Here is a 22,132-nt window from a genome sequence, read left to right on the forward strand (position 1 = left end):
GCATAGAAGCGACAGAGCCCTTAAATGGCTCGTTCTGAAAGGGACTAAATCTGGCAAGAAAAGAGCTGGTGAGATCTCTTTTTGTTAGAGTGATTTTGTGCAGAAAATCTTTATAAACATGCTAGGGGTGTGCCGTATCGTATCGTACAATAATATCGCCAACATTTTTGAATACCGTGAACAATATTGTATCCTGAAATATTGTGCCATATCACCCACTCCTAACTATCACATCAGGATTTTTTTTTTACTGTTTTTAACAAAGGAAAAATTCCCCCTGTTATAATTTCCCATTATATATCTACTAGAGACATATATATATATATATATATTAGGGTTGCAACGGTATGAGATTTTCACGGTATGATAACCGTCTCAGAAAATACCGAGGTATCACGGTTATCAAGGTATCACAGTTTGTTACATATATTATTAAACTGACCCTTAAAGAAATTACAACAAAGGTTTTTTGTTCAATTAACTATTTATTGTAGAAACCTGGAACAACTATATAGATAATGTCTCCTTAGAAAAAAAAAAAACTGTACACCATTAGGTGAAGGAAACCAGGTTTTTCCACTACTCTTAAGGTCATTAAGGGTGTATATAATTATATATATATATATATATATATATATATATATATATATATATATATATATATATATATATATATATACACACACACACACACACACACGTGTCACACATTACATGTCCTCTAAGAAGTAAAGATCCTGTGTTTAAACTATTCAGTACAATTATTTAAGTTTAAATTATTTAATATCTGATAAACTGAGCCTGGGTCAGTGTCTGATCAACAACTGTTGTAAACGTCCGTTTTACTGCCAAGTTGGTATATAACCAGATAGAGGGGATTTATTTCTGAGTCTGGTTTTAACACATGAAAAACAGGCACGTCAGAATTTGAAAATGAACGCATGTAAATGAATGGCGTCTTTCACATCCAGTCCGACGAGCACCTTTACACGGACACGTGAATCCGTCGTAGCACGCACTTCACGCCTGTACCTGCGTGCCCAAATTTCGGATAACTCAGCGCTTTTGCGGGCGCTTACCGCATGGGTTGTGCACGACTACAAAGAGGTTTTATTTATGTTCAGATTTAAATTATAAACTAAACACATACTTTGCGCTGCACGGCGGGGTGGTGTTCTTGGAGATGGGAGAACAGGTTTGACGTATGTCCACCTTTAGCTGTGACTTTACGGCCACATTGATTATAAATCAGATAGCCATCCTCGGGTGCGTTCGGCGGGTCTCTGAAATAGTCCCACACTGCTGATTTTAGTTTAGCCTTTTTTTAGGCGGACGGAGATTTGTTTAGTCTGATGCACTTTCTGTTGTTCTCACCGCTGTGTGCTGAGCAGCTGAAGCGGAGCAGAGTTGCGCATGCGCGGGTGAGTTTCTCCGCTGGCTTGCGTTTTACCGGTAATAAGCAAACACAAACGGTATGATAACCGTGCATTTTAATACCACGGTATACCGTGAAACCGGTTACCATTATTAGTGCATTATTAGTATCATAACATTCTGGCTCATTGACTTCTGTTACAAATCCGATAAAATTCTTATATTTTTTAATATCTCAGTTAGGTGTGTCTCATCATATCCTCATATACAATAATAAAATTAAATTTTCATTATGTTTCAGTAGTATATTCTTGAAATATATATTCTTTAATTTTTAGTGTTTTGTTATATCGCTATCGTGAAAATACCAAGAAATATCGTGATATCATTTTAGGGCCATATCACCCACCCGTAGAACATGCTTTGTTTAGCCCATAGCTCTATTCTAACTTAAAAAAAAGTAGAATATGTCTGTTTTAATGTAAAAAATGTAGTGTATATTCAGTATTTTGTATATTCTTTTGTACGACATTTATGCTTTTTATTATCATGGGATGTCTCCCCTGTGAGCTCATTGCTTCAGTAGACTGGGAGCTCTTTTCTCATGTATCTGGTCTCCAGTAGGATGGAGCAGTGGGATCCTCTCTCTCCAGCGGACCCAGTGGTCAGATTAGCGGAGGGTGGCTGCCCTTGTTAGCGTGGGTTAAAGGGCCAGCTGATGTCTGTGTTTCCGTGTGTGGTAATGTGATATTTATATGCTGAAAAGCCTCCCTCCGGAAGCACAGACACACCGAGCGGCCGGGCTGGCACCCTGCCAGGCCCAGACAGCCCAGTTTTTACTTGTTTTTTTCCTTTTTTCCTTCTTCTCACACTCTGCTTCTGCATGTGAAGTCTCCGAATGGACCAGCTTCCTTTCCCTCTCTCTCTCTCTTTCTCTCTCTCTCTCTCTCTCTCTCTCTCTCTTTTGCTCTCCCCCCGCCAGCCCTTGTTTTTCCTGTCAGGCGCTGTGCGTGAGGATCTGCTTGTTAGGAATTCAATTTCTGCAGGAGCTGCCTTCATTATCTGGCTCATTTAGGGCAAGCAAGACTGGCTTTAAGCAGCCAACAACATAAATACACACACACACACACACACACACTAGTTTTTTATGCAGTGACAGTATATGTATCCTGTCCTGGATACAGTCCAATATATGCCCCTTATTTGACATGTATTATGTTTGCGTTTACTTCTGTAGATAAGGTGTTTTCTATGTCTTACATATGCAGTACTGTAGTTAATCTGAGACTCTTCAGGTATGGAATTTCCAGTGATTATTTCTCAGGATATTCAATTTAAGATCAAACACTGGCAAGTAGGCCTGTGTCAATATTTACATTTTTACATAACTACTTAATGTTCAATCTGTGAACATGACCTTAATAATTTCTTCGTCCCCAATATTACTAGAAATGCACCAAGATTAAGAAATTTGAGCCAGAAATGAAAGTTAAGAAAATGAGACATATGGTAAAAAGCCAAATACCAAAAAAAGAATAATAATAATCTTTGAAAACAGTGTCATTTATCACATTTATTTCTGGGATAATATATGGCCCAAACAAAAAATGGTTATTGTGCAAGGCATACTTGCAAGTTGAAACTAATGATTATTTTACTAATAGATTGCTAATATAACTAGTATGATGATTAATTTTAGTCAATTAGTCAACAATTATTTCTGCCATGCCCTCCACTATCTCTGCTTCCTGTGGGTACGGCTCCTACTTCTCTATCACCTCAAAATGTCAAAAATGGATGAACGTGATTTGTAATGCCTTTAAAATTCGCTAAAGACTTTTTAAATGTAAAGTGTGAATTACTGAGCTTCCACTGCCCGTGTAAATCACAGCAGTTTCTGTTTTGAAAATAAACCTCTGAGACCCCAACATCACTGAAAGTGCTTATTTTGAGGACTACATTGATTTTTAAAAACACAGCATTGATTTTATCTAAATAATTCACAAGTAAAGATTGGTGTCAAACAGTGGTTCATTTAGTGTTGTGTTTATACTCCATCCAACAAATGTAGTTAGTACTCAGTCTTTAGATCCCACTGCTCTGACTGCATAAATAGTGTATGTATATATATATATATATATATATATATATATATATATATATATATATATATATATATATATATATATATATATAAATATAAATTTATTTATGATATGAATCATAAACCTGTATCGTGATATGTATTGTATCTCCAAGTTCTAGCCAATACACAGCCCTATATGTAATAATTTTCTGAAGCTACTCTAAACAAATAATAGAATAATAAATTAATAAAAAGAATTCTACAGATTTTATATTCTTTTTGCAATGCATATATTCCTTATTTTCACATAATATGTCCTAAGGCCTCTCCGGATGGGATTAGTTTCTCAGGAAGTTCTGGGTTCATTTTCTCCTTTATTGGGGGGTCCTCTGTGATTTTATTTCCATCCGAAACGACCATATACGTGTTTTTCCTAAATGTCCTCTTAGAAAATTACAGGCTAAATTACCTACTGTTTTTCACTGGGCTCCTTGGTCCTCCAGTAATTTTAGTCCCGTCCGTTCATCATCCTCATCTCTGAGTTTCGTCACCTCACATTTAATAAAATAGCTATTTGTCCACTGCCACACACCGTAATTACTCTTTGGTTGCGTGTTTCCACGGAGATCCACGTAAACAACAGTGAGTGAAAATAGAGGAGCTACTGAACATGATGTCATATGACTGAGAAAGCCCAAAAAAGTCACTGGTCCTCCTGTTTTTTCAATTGCAGTCCGGATGCAAGAGTTTTAGCACTGAGTAGAAGTGTACAATATATAGCTAATCTCGTCCGGATAGGACTTAACATACATGTTTGTGACCATACATAAATTATGATGTACTCAAAACCCTCACCCATAAATAATGTACATCCATACGTAACACTACCAGACAGCTGAAACATTGAGTTAATTATTAAGTTTTTCCTGCACAGTTTTTAAATTCTTGTCCCAAAAATGTAGGAAAACAAACACAATCACACACACATATATACACACAATGCCCCCTGTTTTCCATGCCGGGCGTTCTGCCACGGCGGAGAGGTCAGACAGCATGTGATTCTGCAGCACAGTGTAGAATGCAGCCAGCGGGGCACTGACGCACTGAGTGACAAGCCGAGCCAGCTACAGGTCGCCAGTGTGCTTGAAAAATAAATAAGGCCATCTGCCAGACTGCATGACTGCAGCGCTGGCTCTCGCTCCTGTCATGCGTTTGAAAGTGTTGCCACTCCGCCTCACATGCGCTGTTTGTGGCTGTTAAAGACCGCTGTTCGGAGCTGCACGGCTTGTCATGCTCTACAAATGGGGCATTTTGACTGCGGCAGTAAGCAGGGAATCCGACATTAATAAATAGACTGTTGTGCCTATATTTACCCAGCGTGCAAATCATGTGATTTTCTGGTGCATTTAGTAACGCGTGAAAAGCCATGTTGAACCATGCACACATACACATTACATGGTAAGAGCTCGGATACATGGAAGAATGGGGGGGGGGGGAACAGAGTATCCAACACTTTCACTGAAAGAAGAGCTTCTATTATCACTTGTATCTTAGTTATAGGTTCAGTATAAAGTGTTAAAGGGGCTCTAGAATGTCAAACTGCATTTTCTTCGCACAGTGTAATCAATCAAATACTTATTTACATTTGGTGTACGTTAGGTGTGACCCTCGTTTGCAATTTACGAGTGGTCCAGCGGACTAAGGCGCTTTCAGGAGATTGCCTGTTTATGTAGCTTGCCATCGACTGCCGGAGCCCTAAGAGAGCACGATTGGCTCTCTCTGGGTGGGTAGATGGTTCTTTCTCCTCACATCACTCCAAGGCTTCAGCACAAGGCGTCTGTGAGCTGATGTATCAGAACCGAGTCGCTGCGCTTTCCTCAGAGTGTGCTGTGATGCTACTTGGCAAAGCAGTTGGAAAAGAGGCGGTGGCTGACTTCACATGTATCGGAGGAGGCATGTGCTAGTCTTCACCCTCCTGGTGTTGGGACATCACTAGTGATATTGGTGATTCCTAATAAGAGGGTTGGGGAATTGGCTGTGTAAATTGGGGAGAAAATGGGATAAAAATTAGAAGGAAAAAAAAACATTTTATTTCAGTGATGAAAGGGAAAATCACATATCTGAATATTCCAGCAAGTAATGGATGAGGGAGCCTATCTTTTAGTCTATGACCTAAACATGCCCATCATCTTAAAAGCTGCCTTTCGTTTTTTCATTTCTCATATTAAAGGCTGTCCTGTGACTTTTGACTTATCCTGTATAATAAATACAGTGATGAACACTGAGAGTTTAGAATGTAAACGTGTTAATCATAAACATCAGACACCCTTATTCCACCTTCCAGAGAAAATCTGGAATAACCACAAGAAACAGAGCTGGAAAAGGGCTAGTTTCAAAACCCTGAAACTGTTACATCACAGTGTTGATATGTTATATTTGGCTACTATAGATAGCTCTAGTTAAAGCTGGGAAAGTGTGGTAAAATGTGACTGTGACTTCAGGAAACGTTGGTGTTGTTGGTACTAGAGAGCAGCTAATCTCCTCCCGACTCCAACTAGTTATAAAAATACGGGTTGCTACATTAACTAGACTTAACCATGACTTGTGCCAGTGTCAATGAAGCAAAAGCCTAACATACTAACTAGGAATTTAATCTTGGTTTACAGCTAACAATAATAGACTCTTGCTTTTAGATTTAGCTTTTTCTGATGAAAAACTTTAAAGGAGCTTGTAGTAATGTAGTATTTTTTTATATTTTGCATGTTTTACTTTAATATCAGGTTTAGGAATGTACCATATTGGAACGTATTTAAATTTTGAGATCATAAGAAACTCCATATCCTGATAATAGTGATATTATTGTATTTGTTTGCAGTTTATATGTACACACACTAAATGTGTTGCACTTTATTTTTGTGTTAGATCATTGTTGTTACTTAAGTCACATTTGTTACACTGCTATTATTTTATATAAAACCATGGTCTTAGTAAGTTACCAAATAAACATTCATAGATTTTTTGTTTGTTTGTTTGTTTCTACTGAATGTATGGGACTGTTAAATGTATGCAGAATAAAACGTTTTTTTGAGGTATATTTTATAAATTACTAAAAAATATATAAATTTTGTCATATCGTAAAGAATATCGCTATCACACAAATATCCTGAAATATTGTGCCATTATTTTAAGGCAATATCGCCCACCCCTAATTGGGTGGGATCTTTAACAGTGTTATTACAGATCACATTATTTTATGTATAATACATGGCATGTTAAAACGGTGTACACCAGTTTACTGCTGGGTTTACAGTTAAAATTGGTATATCTTTTGAGGTCTGAAGCCTGTGCTTTTGTAGTGTTTATAGGCTCTTATTTTAGCTGCAGGGTGAGAGTGGTAATTTTATAAAATTGCTACATTTACTACTAGTCATTAAAACAAATATCTGGGCTTACTCACATCGTTACATTCGATTTTAAGTGCAAATGTAGTTTGGTAATACCCTGCTTTTACTTTACTTTAACAGTAATGTCACGCTGTTTAGTTTTATAGCAGCAGTGGTGGTTTGATTGTTATTATATTTCAGATCTAAACAGTGATCTGGAGCTCGTGTTGAGTTTAAAACACTTTGCTTGATGTAGGACAGGGTGTCCTGTTTCTTCTCATTGAAGTCATTTTCATTGAAGTCAATTAATAATAAAGCTGCGGGCGGCACTAGCGTTAACGGCAGCTTTAATGTTCCTAATGTCTTTAATGTCTTTGTTCCATTGCCTTGAACAATTTCCTTTCAGTGCCCTTCAGTTAAGGAATGTTTTATCAAGGTGATCTAAGCCATGATTATTTACTTAGAGTGCCAACTGCTCTGCAGTCACCTTCCCAGGCTTTTTACACAATTATTACTAGCACATGTAATTGCAAATTATGCAGGCCTTCTCGCAGGAATGTGAGCCTGTTTGCATGGAGAGGGAGCGCAGAGGGAGTCATAGTAACAGCCCACACTTCATTCTTGCAGGAGGTTAATCCGCTGAATGATTCACTGAAGTGAATAGGAGCTGTTAAAATGGCTTGCTGAAGGCAGTGGGCTTAACAGTCTCTACTGAAAAGATTTTTTCTGCTTTGGCTGTTGGCAGTTTGGGTTTGCGGTGCTTAAGTTACTGAGTGTTGCTTGATTTGGGACGAATGTAATGAAGTAGGTGTAGAAATTAAAAATGTAATAGTAGTGATTTTAGGCAGTATAGTGCAAAAATGTAATACACTCATCATCATACACAAAATAGTTCCATGCAGACAGGAAAGAAGCTTGAAGACAGGAAAGAAGCTTGCCTGCTGATTACTAAACACTGAACATTCTATATTGTTCTTTATAGTAAGGGATGTTGTGTTGTCAATTGTTATTGTGTTGTATTTTTGCCTACAAGACAAAAAACAGACCAGCTCCTTCATACTTGATGGCAATGGTCAAAGCCAGATCTGCACCAAGAGCTCTTAGAGCTTCCAGTACGGCTCGGCTCGAACCTCCATCCCTCAAAACACACAGAAAACACTCTCGGTCTTCAAACCTCGACTAAAGACACATATTTTCAAAGAGTTCCTAAACTAATCCAAAAAAAAAGGTTCTTAGGGTTCTAAACATGATCAAGCTCTGTGTATCTCTTGATCCTGGTCTACAAACTAGCTTTGGATATTTGAAGTAACATCGAAGCACTGTTGTAAGTCGCTCTGGATAAGGGCGTCTGCTAAATACCTTAAATGTAAATGTAAATTTATTGTTTGTATTGTGTATTATGGATATTTGTTTTTGTAATATTTGTATGTAATTTATTGTTTTTAATTAAGGTTGCCATAGTAAGAGCTGGCCAGGGACTACAGATAAAAATTAGCCTTTACGGCTAACTCTGGCTTATTTACAGTTGTTTTCTGTTGATTAATGAGCATTGTCCCCGTCAAATAAATAAATTAAATAAATAAATAAAATAAATCACCTCTGGTAAGGGGTGGAACAATGTATCGATGTTGCGATGTATCATATAATTTTCATTTGTGATACAATACATTATATTTTTATTAAAACATAAGCTCTCTGGAAGACTCTTCCCTCTACAATTTTGCTTGCTAAAGTTCTTATATTAGAATATTAAGTTGTGGAATTCTGTGAAACTGACAACAATAAATCCATAATTCCTGTTTTTTGCTTATTTAGTAGTATTTTATCCTCTTCTGTAACACAGATGCCATAAAGTATCATAGATAAATGTCTTGTGATGTATCGAGTATCACAGAATCACCGTATCGTGATATTATTGTTTTGGTGGGCAGCGTATCATGATATTGTATGGTGAGATACCCCTAACTAATTACAGTCTTCATTTCAGGCACTTTGACAGTCCAACATCATGTTAAGAAGGTCTTGCAAACTGTGGCTTAACCTTTTTTAAATGCACACTCACTTCATTGCATTATTTCAGCAGGACAATGTTTGTCCATGTACTGTTGCTATCTTAAGAGCTTCTACTAAAGACACTGATACTGATTGAGCTGATTGTGAATGTGAATTGTAAATATTGGAATGTTATCAACACTTTCCATCACAACTGCAAAGGCAGCAGAAACTGTGTGAGAATATTTATGCTGCACGGAATGGATTATCATAGGACTCCATTAGGAACCTCTACAACCACATGCAGAGATGTTACTGTATGTGTAGCTCAGTAAATATGATCAAGTGTTTTCGCATGTCCGTCTACATTTTTAGTGCTTTATTGTCCCTTGTAATATTTTATCTTCCTGTTAAATAGCACTGCAGTCCAACACTTTTTGCAGCTATTTCTTCATATATATAGATATGTCCCACACTTATCATAACACTATAATAATTAAAGGGATGAATATTGAATATATATTATGTATATAATGTACATTATAGCCCATCGTTCCCACAGAACAGTCGCTGAACTCACTCTTCTTGTTTAAACCACTACATCCCCGATTGTGTTACACATGTATTTGACTGCTGCGAGGAGCTCCCGCTCAACAGTCCTCCACCGCCCGCTGTTCTGGCAAGTCATGAGCTGTTTTCATAGGGCCTAATGAATGGAGGCAGTGTGCGGTTCAGCAGGTGTTTGGGGAGCGCTGTTGAATCGCTGAAGTGTTGGGCCACTGTGGCCCTGTCCTCCACTCCACAGCTCCATCATTAGTGGCAGGAGGTGGCTGCTGCTACCGTAGCGCTCTGGCATTGTTACCGTGTCCGCCGCTCCCCTCCTCCTCCTCCCCCTCCTCCTCCTCCAGCCCCGCACCGCTGGCTGCAGGGAGCCGGGAGCTGTCAGTCAGCGCAGCAGAACAGGCTGTGCGGGGGCTCACCTTGTCAGCCGAGCTCCGTGCCGCTCCTCCACAGGCATCCGTCTTCATGACAGGCTGTGCGCAGAGCCCTGCTGGGGCCAGAGTGTACAAACTCAATTGTGTTTCTCAACATCCTCGTGTCCCTCTCAGCCGAGTCCACACTCGCAGATCAGAGAGAGCGCTCCACTTTCATCTTCCCCGTCGCTTAAGAGTACAGCTGAAGAAATATTGTGGAGGCCTGGGGTACTACCACTCCACAAAACTTTACAAAATATCTGCCTGTCAGGGCTGTGAGAAAACATCGATACATTGTAAAAGTATCAAGATACTCCTGTTTTGCAATACTATATTGATCCTCAAACAGATCTGAACGATATGGCCAAAATTTATATCACGATATGTGTCTTATTTTGTCACTACAATGTAAAATGTTCATATGCGTATGAAAATTGCAAAAGCCATCCCCAGCAATGTTGTAAAAAAGTATTGGCATCCAGGTATAGATACTAGTGTTTAAAATACTTTTGTATAAGTTAAGGTATCTCAAGCTTTTTACTATTTTAAGAAAAAGGGTAAAAGTACTGGTTCCAAATCTACTTAAAGTATAAAAGTAAAAGTGATCTAAGGTGAGAAAAAATGCTATTAAGCACAAAAGCTTAGGCCGAACCACTGAGTGATATTGTGCACTAGGCTATAGAAGCCTACAGTATTCTGCCCTTTGTGCTTAGCTTGGATTGTTTGGATGTACATTCATTCACTTAAAATGACCACCTCATCATTATCATCATCATCATCATAACAATCCTAAAAATATTAGAACTGCATCAGTAGTAATATTCTGAAGCCTTGGTGCAATAAATAAACATTCTGGCTGAAACAGAAGCCAAAATATAAAACACAGCCAGCCGTTTTATTTGTGCTTGTTTAAAAAAAATCAGCAATATGCATAAAATTGCAAGGAAATAAATCAAATGCACTGTTTTAGCTGATAAGCTAATTTTATCAGCACAAATCTTGAGTTGACAACAATTTTAAGTACCGATAGGTAAAATTGAGTCAAGTTTGTAACTTTATGCAGTGTAACCGTTAGGGCTGTGTATTGGCAAGAGCATATCAATAGGATATTTATATGGTGCTGGGGTTAGGATTCAGTATACTGCGATATTTTGTGATACTGAAGCAAGAAGTTATTTTGCGTTTTTTATTTTATTCCAGTTTTAGGAAAAGTATTAAAACACCATCATATGGGGAAAAAAACAGCTTTTTTTTCCCCAACGGTCCCTAAAGTGGCATCGTCCACTGTTGCTAGCATCGGCGTTAGCAGCGCCGGCGATAAGGCTCATTCATCACTTCTGTGGCATTGGCAATAAAAGTAAAGGTTGTATACAGCTAAGAATAGGAGCCGACATTTGTAGTGATTTAAAAGGACTCAACTGATGTATCCTTCCAATCCCTTAGCCATACACAACCCAAAAAAATCCGTGCATGTACAATGGAGGAAAAAATGGCTGACACTGTTTTTTAAAATGATTTATAAATTATTCTAAAACATTTTTATAAAAAGTGTAATTGTGTCACGTCACCACTGTTCCATATGTGCGACTAACAGACTACTGAGAAGGACCCGTCCTACCTCGACTTCAGCCCATGCTTTGGGACACGTCTAGTGAATGTCTGAATGTGGTCCGCTCTGTTAAAAAGCCTCAAGCTAAATGAAACACTCTGAAGCTTCACATTAGAGCTCCACAGGCGTTCAGTCATGGAGATCCGTGGTTTGGAGCAGGAGGGGAAAAAGTGGCGTTTCACGGGACGACGGTAGATTTTATGAGGTAATTTATTTTGGTGGTGAGGTTTATACCCGGTGAATGCCGGACTCTTGCAGATGACCTCACCTCCAAACATGGGGTGAGAGAGCAGAAAACAAGACCGCCTCAGAGGGAACCAACCAGACGTGTTTATAAAAAAAAAAAAAAAAAAAAAAAACTGAGTTAGACACAACAACCAGGCTACTGTGCTTCTGGAACTTTCTCCTGTTTCTCTGTTCCTCCACATATGGTTCTGGCTGTCATGCTCAGCGATCACTCTGCGAGGAACGCCTGTTAAAGTTAATCCGCTGTTGAGGCGTGCTCGGAACCAGAGCTGTGTGTTAACAATCAATGAAAGTCAGTCAGTCAATGTTCCTGCCTGAGCCTCCTTTGTGTAATATTTGATTGGCTTTCTGTTGGAGTGGATTATGATTTATATCACACTGAGCGACACTAACCGATCAGACCGAACAAATCTGAGTAAAACAACATCCAGACCCACCTGCTATCCGTGAAACTCTCAAACAGCTCCAGATATCAGCTTTTTAAGGAGCTCTGACACGGAATCTCAATGAAAATCACCACCAACCCACAGTGCTCCCTGAGGAGTCATCAAAGCCTATGCTTTCCATCTGGGTATCAAAGGCTTCCCGGAAACCTCGCATTTGAACTTAATGTATGTTTCCGAACGAAGCTCATCAGCTGCACAGATCTTACCCTCATCTTTCGCCCCGGCCTCCGTCAATAAATACAGTCTAAAAAAAAAATCCCCACACCGTTTCATCGCCGTGTTTCACTCTGAACCCCCGACGCGAAACAAGAGCTATGTTTACGAGCGTGTCGGTGGGCCAAAGTGAATGTTTGCTTTGATTGCGGCCCTGGAACACAGCCCATCTGTGTTCATTCAGCTCAGCTGGAAGCCGTTGCCCCCCAGTGAACTGCCGGTCGCTCCCACAAAGCCCCACACAAGAGAAAGAGGGGGAAAAAGTGAGAGAGAGAGAGAGAGAGAGAGAGAGAAAGAGAGTGAGTGAGTGGCCGGGGCAGGATACCTTCTATCCACATCTCCCACCCGGCCCCTCTTCACCTCATTAAGTAGAACAAGGCCCGGGGAAGTCCCTGAACGCCCCCTGAAAGAGTTTCAGCCAAAAGCGTGAGGGTGTAAATCTGTGACCTCATAGAGGAACTCCAAATGACTCAAAGCATCACAGCAGCTCAACTTTCACCATTTCTTTCCACATTAGTTTAGCAGGGAGGGTATATGTTCATGTTCACGAAGATACTGTGTAAAAATATGACTTTTTTTGTGATAAAAAAGGTATTTAATTAGTAGTGCAATTCAGATCATTAAAAAAATATATTTTAAATACCAAATACCATATGACTTGGGTATGACCACTTACTATAAGTTCTACTTCAGTTGTGTGTAATTAGGAGCTCAAAAATACATCATGTAGTAGTGTTACAACCGCAAACGAGTGATCAGTCATATCACGCTCTCTGTCTCATTTGGACTTGTTCTTGTCTCGGTCTCAGGGTGAAGTAGACTCTTGTAGAAATTGGTGCTGAGACATGTCATGTTTAGAGCTTTGAAATATATTTAGATTTATTTAATAGATGTAATGTATAGTAAAAATATACAATAAAATAAATTAAATTATAAAATAAATTATTTTATATTTTTTTATTGTTTTGTTTTTATGACTTAGACTCAACTACAAAAAGTCCTGCTCTTGACTTGGACTCGACATATCCTGGTCTTAGTCTAGTGGGCTTGACTACAACACAAGCATATAAAACTGTACAGATCAATTGTGATATTATTTAATTGCCATATTGCTCACCCCTAGTGTGCAATGTTAGCCAGTTTTCTACATCTCTAGATAAATTAATATCTGTTGAAATCTTAAATTATATTTAGCATATTTCCTTAAATGCTTTGCATCTGTGACACCAATATATTTGTGTCCATGCGTTACTTTAAGCTTCTGTCCTTAAAGAACAATTACTTCTAGTTCTATCAGTCAGCCTTTTTGGCAAGAAATGACATATCGACCAATAAAAGCAGCCTATTGACTAGAGGTGTGCCATATCATACGTTATAATATTGCACTATAACATTTTTGAATATCATGAACGATATTATGTCGTGCCATATCACATCAGGGTACTACTTTGTTTGCTGTTTTTAGCAAAAGAATAATTCACACTGTTCTCATTTCACATTATATATCTACTGGAGACAGATTATATCTGTCCAGTGTTATTTATTTTACTAAGAAAATAATATATGGAGATATTTAGAGTGCATTATTAGTATCATGACATTTTGGATCATTGACTTTTGTTACAAATATGATACAATTCTTAGTTTTTAATATCTCAGTTAGGGGTGTGCCATATCATATCGTTTGCAATAAGAATTTTATTTTATTCTTGAAATATATTTTTTTTAAATAGCCGTTTGTCATATAGCCAAGAGTATCATTGATGATATGTGGTATTATTTTAGGGCCATATCACACACCCATACTATTGACTCTTAAATGAATGCTTTACAGCACTTGAGTGCTTAAACCCCTTCCTCCCCTTGTAGACCTCCCACCCCAGGCTGGTGTCCAGCTGCTGCTGGAGGTTGTGCATGGTTGCCTCTGTGGGTACATTACCTGTTCAGAATGCATTAGCCTGAGCTTTTGCAGTCCGACTGACTGACTGACATGCCGGCAGCCTGTAAGGCCGTAATAGCCGGACATGTATTTCCTGGTGGCTGAGGAATGAATTATGTAAAATCACCCGTGCCGGTGTTGGACAGTGCTGTATAATTAATGTGCACTCCAACTTGACACCAGTTGTTTCTGTATGTGAAGGAGTGTGCTGAAATATTAATTACTGCAGAACTTTTACACCAGAGAGGAGAAGCTTCTTTACTTCTGTATTATAACTGGAAGCAAAGTAAAAGTATTTTTTTATGTATATATATATATATATATATATATATATATATATATATATATATATATATATATATATATATATATATATATATATATACTTTGCATTTATTTATTGCAAAGCATATTGTTCTAAAAATAGTGATTATTGTGATGGGCTTAAATTAAGATACTTTTTATTTTGTGTTGTCAGTCGATTAAAAAATGTAATCAGATTACTCACAACAATATTCTGTAAATAACTGCAATTAATTACACTTTTTTCTTCTTAAGAAACAAAAGTTTTTATAGTGAATATTTAAATGTAAATAAAAGAATGAATGTCAGAAATGTAAAATACGATTATATTTATATTAGTGTTGTCAATTAAAATACTAGTATATACTTGTATACTCATCTGGAGTAAAGAATGTATGATAAATTTGAAAGAGGAAACTTTTTTTTTTTTTTACTTTATTGTAAACATCTCAGCTCGGTTGTAAGGATTTTTGAATTAGAACTTAATTTGCTGAGTATGAAAATGCGTTTTCACACCTGTAGTTGGTTTCTTTGGTCTGGATCAGTTGATGTGTTCAGTTACTTTTCAGTTCAGTTAAGTTTTCTCCCTCTGGTTTGGTTTGGTTTCACACAGGCATTAACCTAAACAAACCAAAATACACAAATAAACCACGTGAGCACGTTGTCTCCTCTGATTGGTCAGAGCTGTCTGGCACGGGAGCAAGAAAGTAAATATAGTGAGAAGATTCTGTGTTCCAGCGTGAATATCTAACACAGAACACTGAAAATTTGTGAGCAGTGAATGCTGCGCGTACTGCACTCTTAGTGTGTAAACAGCATGGAGCAGCAAAAACAGGATTTGTTCATAGCAGTATATTATCTGGCTAATATATCAGATTAAACTGGGGCGTATCTGCAGTTTAGCTCGATTTAAAAGAGCTGTATTTAAAAGCTTGGGCAGGGCCAATTACAGCGGAAGCGGGATCAAACTCGGTAGCGTAATTTAGAGCATTAAAATATTAAAAGTTAAAGCCGTTACTGATTTCAAATTAATCACGTGCCTTAACGCTTCAAAATTGACAGCCCTATTTTTATTGTAAGAGTGCTGTGTATGTATATATAGTTGTCATTCACAAAATAAATAGTTGCATCCAGAAGTAAGTGTCAAATTGCGGTGCAGTTCGGACAGGAGATAAGTTACCAGTATAAATGGTAAATAAATTATTTTAAAAATAAAGTAAAGATGCCAGATCATCTTTGGTATTTATTACAGGAACTGTGACAGCCCAACGTTACTTAACGTAACAACGACCTGCAACCAGTGAGTACTATTCCAGCAGGACGATGCTCAACCACATACTGCTGCCATCTCAACAGTGAAGAGTGTCCTAAAGACACAGATACATGTCAGACCCAGTTGCATCCCGGGCCTATTCCAGAATGAAAATGCGTGGGATGCTGCTATTGGCATGTTATCAACAGCCCATGCCTACTGCAAAATATGCTGGAACTATATTTATATTTAGGCTGCATGACACGGACTATCGCAGGACTATTCGATTATCCATTAGGAACCTCTACAACTCCAGGCTGAGACATCTGGCATGTTACTTGTGTGTCATACATGTGCAAACTACATCTGTATGTGTAGCTCAATACATTTAGATCATTTTGATCATTTATTGTTCTTGGTAACTTTTATCTTTCTAACTAATAGCATTGCAATCTGACACTTCCTTCTGGGTGCAACTATTATTTTTTGTATATAAGATTTCAGTGCCTGCATCATGTTGTGTATCTGTTTTGTTTTGGTCTGGACGGATTCATTACTGGGGAGTAGCAGCAGAAAGCGAGGTCATATATCCAGTAGCAATTTCTTCTTCATTATTAAGTGACCCAGCTGGAATGCTGGCCAGGCGATCTCTTTCACTGCTGCTCCCATGTGACCTTTGCTTTGCAGGATGACAAAGACTGACTCACTTCTCTGTTTTTTTTTTTTTTTTTTTTTTTTTTTTTTTCTTTTCATGCTTTGATTCATACTCTTGGTTTGTAAGGCACTATAAAAAGCAATCTCTCTAAAGAACTCTATATGGGGAAAAATACACTAACTTGCCACATTTAATGAGACAGGAACTTGTAGCATGTCCCATGACTTTTGCTGAATTCCATGGATGCTAAATAATGTTTCATCTGTGGGATGTGTGTTTGTGCGGAATTTCCTGCATTGAATGCGATTTTTGCCGAAGTCGCCTGTCAACACAGACAAAATTTAGCCTGATTCTGTCGGTCACAATCATTACCACATTATCACTATAATTTCGTAGTAAATGGACCATTAGAAAGATTTTTTTATTGCTATCAGAGCATGAATTTGTGTGATGCTGGCCTTCAGAGCCAATAAACATCAGGCCCAAGATCATTTTTACAATTTTCTTGTGTATATTAAATTGAATAAAGCATTCAGTATCACTTATCATGGTTGATATCAGTTTTATTTAATTAAGTACCTCTTCACAAACTCTCTGTTTTTTCAACTGAAAGATACAGGAGCTGTACAGGGCCAGGAAAGTTATATGATATATTTACTGAGGTGCCGAAGACTTATCCATGTCAAGTCAAAATAGATCTTGATTTCAAGTACACACCCTCTGCTTTTTTGTGTTTTGTACCTTTGATTGCATGATATTTCATGATATCATGCAGTAGCACAGTATACGACATATATAGAGGGAAAACACTGATTTTAAAGTACATTTTTTTCTGATTTATTGAGAAGGTCTGTTTTAAATGCCATGTGAGGCATTTTTTGTGAAAAAAGTGATCCAGTGTTTCTGTATAACCCTGCTTTAGATCACTGAAGTAGTGGTCTCTGAAGAAAGAGAGAATTTATTGATAACATTTCTTTCAGCTAAACTAATGCCACTAAACTCTTACCTCCGACTTGGTGATTCAGTGCTTGGGCAGTTCCACCACGTCGAAGCCCCAGAGTCTGCTCTACATCGTAAATTCTGACGCGAACAGCGCCCACTTTGACTGGTGTTCTGTCGAGGTGTGCTACCTTGTCAAACGGTGCTTCCCTAGTGTATATATTTAAGATCTCAGTAAAATGCGAAATCAACCGGAGATCCGATTTAAACCTACAGTTACTTAAACTGAAAGATAGCTAATGCTAACTAGCTGATGTAAACAGAGCTGTAAGCTGACTGTGTTGGCTCTGGTGCAGCCTGGCTTCTTGGTTGACGTAGAGACCACTGCTTTTCCTGATTGTCTCGTTTTTCTTTCTCTTAGCTGCTTGCATTTACAATTCGGAGAAACCTGTTGTATTTCACAGTGAACAAGAAAAAGTGGATGTTTAGCAGAAGGACACCTTTAATCACTAAAAAAAGATCAAGACTAATTGATTATTCAGGGCAGTCCTGCTTATCCTAACCCTGAAATGCAAGATATTTTTGTTGCACGGTTCTTTTTCCCCTGCTTTGTTTTCCTGGCAGGCTGAGCTCAGCATAGCTGTATGTTTAGGTCAGTGGAGAAGTGTCTCTAAAGCCTCCCGTCGGCTGGAGTAAGATCTGCTTTCTCCTTCCCACTGCGAGCAACTTACTGACTGAGCCCTTTTTGTTTTTAGCTCTACCCCCCCTCTCTCTCTTTCTCTCTCCACACCATCCCCCCACTCTCTCTTTTGCTCTCTCGTTCTTTAAGGGCCTCCACCGCGCTCTGAATCAGGAAGTCTGTGCCAATGAAGCCCTTTTATTTGGCTGAGATTGAGTGCAGCCAAGCGGGCCAGGACGCCACACAGCCCTATTACCGCTGCGCCCGGCGCGGGAGATTGCTTGTCTCGGCCTCCTAATTGCGGACAGCAGCTGAAAAGCTGTGGCTCTGCGGAGGGAGCGGGCAGCCAGCCTCAGATTCATTGCTCCGCTGGCTGGTTAAAGCTCAGGGCCGCCTTTGTTCGGGGGGGCATGGGTGAGTCTGCTCTCCAGTTCCATTAATGCTCCTTGGCAAGGGTCATTCTGCCTCTGCCGCCCTTCACCACGGACAATATGAATCTCTCATCGCAGCGCTTATTGCTGTGACGCGCTGGCAGCATTCAAGGCCGCTGAAAAATAAGGTCCTTTCACTTATCTGGCACCTTGTCAGCAGATTGTTGTGGCTGCACATTGCGCTCGCTGCTGTTTTTTTTTTTTTTTTCCTTCCTCAGCTTGTGACTGAGAGGTGTGGGAATCACTAGAATCACTGGTATCTTGAAATGTCTTTCCTTCCTTTAAACTACAATTTAATGCGTAAACTAGGGGTTCAAAAATTAGTCTTTAGTAAATATTCTCAAAAGCATATTCACAAAGGGTCACAAACTAGAGGATCCCTTGCTAATAAGCACTGAAGAAAGGAAATAAAAGATAGCAAAAGCACACAGGGAGCAGAGAAACAGAAAGACATTTATGAGAGCAACAAAGTTTCTAGCTTCATTTACATTGAATTGATTTATCCTTCCAGGTCGCCGGTTATCCACGGTTGCACACAAGGACGTAAAGGGCGTCAAAACAGAAATCGCTTTAAATAATAAATAAATTAAGCCTCTGTAGAGGAGTTTGTTTTAAAATGTTAGCAGTTGTCATACAGAGTGCATATACCACAGTGCAATGTATTTTAAAGTAGTAGTCTATCAGTGAAGGAAAAAATATATTAAAACAATACGCATCTTAGGGGTGAAAGAAAATATTGATAAATTAATTTATCGATAAATGTCGATAAATTCATTTAAATTAGTGTTTTTTCCCCCGGCCCACTAGATCCTGCTGTTTTGATTCTATAAAAAATATACATACTTTTCAAAGATTGTTTTTATTATTATAAATGTTTTTTTTAACCATGTCAGTTTTCCTAAAGTTTCACTCTTGATAAAATTCCTTAAATGTAAATCAAATGTAAAATTTTATTAAGTAATCGCAATAGATCGCCCTGCTTACAATATCGTAACTACTGTATCGTAATACGCATCTTATTGCCAAGTTCTTGCCAGTAAACAAGCCTAATATTCTAATATTCAGGCTTAGTTTGACCGTTATTATTCATTTAGTTGTAATATATTGTTTGTTTATATTCAATATCTTGATATTGAGTTTTGCAGTATTGGTATAGAGATACTTCAAAAGACAACACGTTCAGATGAATATTCTACCAAGTTATAGATATTTAATATAGGCCCAATATATTCTATATAATACATCAATGCATTGGTTTTAATTGTATCAAGGTATTTTGTGTCAAAATTGCGGACTAGTCTTCAATAATGTCCATAAAATTCGTTTAATTATCTTTTAAGCCAATTTTTCCTTTTAGAATACTAGAGAATATCACAGTTGTATGTAATTTGCTGTAAAATTACCACAATGTAGAATTTTACCCGTATCCTGCAGCTGTGCCCAGTCTCTGTAGTGAATGTAGATATTACGAGCCTTTTCAATTAACATGACATTGGAACAATCACAAGGGGATGGGGATTAAAGCTTAAAACCCGAGCTAATTATCCAGGGGAGGTTAGAAAGGACGGCCTTAACAGACAAATTCAGCCTTTAGTCAAGATATTCAGCTTTGTAGGGACTTAGTAGTGGAGCCCCCTATTACACAGTCAAATCTGAAACCAAATATTTAGTCCTGCATAGTTAAGTTTCAGACCCTCTCCCTCATCCATTAATTGCGTTTTGATTTGAGATTAATATGGAGCATCAATCAGGTCCACCGTTTATTGCAAATGAGGAGTCTTAAGGCAGAGCCACCAGATCCAATAAACGCAGGCTATAAAGGAGTCGCCAATCTCTGTGTTGTTAGAGCCTGATGCTCCATTATTCTCCCTGAGCCATCAAGCAGTCTGTCACCCTTTAAATAGCCCTCAGCCTACACGCACTACTCACTCACATACCATGTGTTTGTGTTCCCTCACAATTTCTACTAGCTGTGATTAACCTTAAACACTGCTGTCATCCGCTGCTGCCTTTATCTGCATGCTGAGCAAATGCGTGGAAATGCATTATGTAGATTGTGTACAACACCACCTCCACTAATGAGAGATATTTTTATAATGCGCATTACATCCAACATAGTGAGTACAGGAATACAGAAATATAAACACAACAGTGCAAAAATAAACAGTGTAATGTTTATCAGATATTCATACAAATACAAACAAATCCAGAATATAAAATTGGGTGTAAATATTTTTGCATAGTGAAGAAGGACAAAGAAATTATGTTTTATTAAATTTTCCAATTTAGGCAAACAAAATTTCAGGGAAGTGTTCTGATTTTTTCCTGAAATTCTAATTGTGTGGGGCAAAAATAGAAATTTGGAAAAAAGTTTACAAAAAATAATATTCAATTTTTTTTATTTAACCTCATACGCTCAGATTAAACTGATAAACGTTACACTGACCCTCACTCTAGACACTTTCCATAATCAAAGGAGAGACAAATTAGCAAAAAAAAAAAAAAAACTAAACAAATATAGGTTTAGAAGTAATATATTTACAGTTGTTTTTTTGTTCTTTTCTTGGGAAAAGTATCTTTAGTTAGATTGTCTTTTCAGCTACAGCTGTATTTTAGCAAACTTATACACTGTGACATATCTGTTTTATTGCTCTTTTATATTTGCATTGTTAATTGCAATCTTCATGTTGTTTTTAGGTAGACAATTTCAAGATCTGTCCAGGGACAACAGATGAAAAATAGCCTTTAGGCTAATTCTGGTGCATTTACAGTAATGTTAATTAATGAACACTGTCCCTGTTAAATAAACTATTCAATAAATAAATAAATAGAAAACAATCAAAGTTATACAAATTATATGAAATAAACAATTTAGGATTATTTAGATACTTAAAAAGATAAAAACAAACTGCAATCCTACAACTAAAAAATGATTTTTTTTTTACTAAATTGTGTCAAGTTTTTTTACATTTTTTCTGTTAGCATACACATGCTGTGTTTTTTTGTTTGTTTGTTTGTTTGTTTGTTTGTTTTGTTTTGTAATCCATGGACTGTTGAGTAAGACATTAAACCTATATTATACCTGTATTATTTTGTAAGCATACTTTTTGTACTATTGCACTTGAAAAAAAAATGAATAAAGTTTAAAAAAAAAAAGATAAAAACATAAAATGGACATAAAACATAAACGTAAAATGAACAGAAATGCTAAAGCAGAATGACAAAGATAAATACATAAATAGAACCATTTTCCATTTTAAAGAAGCAAGAATTGAATAGTTAAAGATTTTTAAGATTTTTAAAATTTAAATCCTGATTCTAATACAAGTAATAAAAGGAACTGAACATTAAAATAAGATGAACGATATGAATAATAATGAATAAGCAATTAAATAAATAAATAAATAATCAAGTAGGTACTAATAATAAAGTGAATCAGTTTCAGGCAGAGTGGATGGAGGTGGTTAAAAATGAGAGGATTAAAATGATTGATTGTTATGAAGATGAAGATGCTATTCTGGATTCTCAGCCCTGCAGTCATATCTATCTCTCTCTCTCTCTGCTGATGGAGGGCCTGCATGTGACGAGTCGTGCCACTCGGGAGCCTCTCA

General features: G+C 37.6%; 1 protein-coding gene across 2 annotated transcripts in view; it reads left to right on the top strand.

The window, feature by feature from the left end:
- Positions 1–22,132, top strand: part of trip4 (thyroid hormone receptor interactor 4) — an 89,618-nt gene that overhangs the window by 23,623 nt on the left and 43,863 nt on the right. The window contains exon 12 of one of the 2 annotated variants that reach the window (XM_022669992.2): positions 21,219–21,604. The exons of the other annotated variant lie outside the window; for it this stretch is intronic. Coding sequence (XP_022525713.2) covers positions 21,219–21,263 — 45 coding nt within the window. The 3' untranslated portion in view covers positions 21,264–21,604. Of the gene's footprint in view, positions 1–21,218; positions 21,605–22,132 lie in introns of those variants that run through there. 2 annotated transcript variants of the gene reach the window in all.

This window comes from Astyanax mexicanus, chromosome 16, assembly GCF_023375975.1.
Source record: "Astyanax mexicanus isolate ESR-SI-001 chromosome 16, AstMex3_surface, whole genome shotgun sequence".
Classification (NCBI taxonomy): domain Eukaryota; kingdom Metazoa; phylum Chordata; class Actinopteri; order Characiformes; family Acestrorhamphidae; genus Astyanax; species Astyanax mexicanus.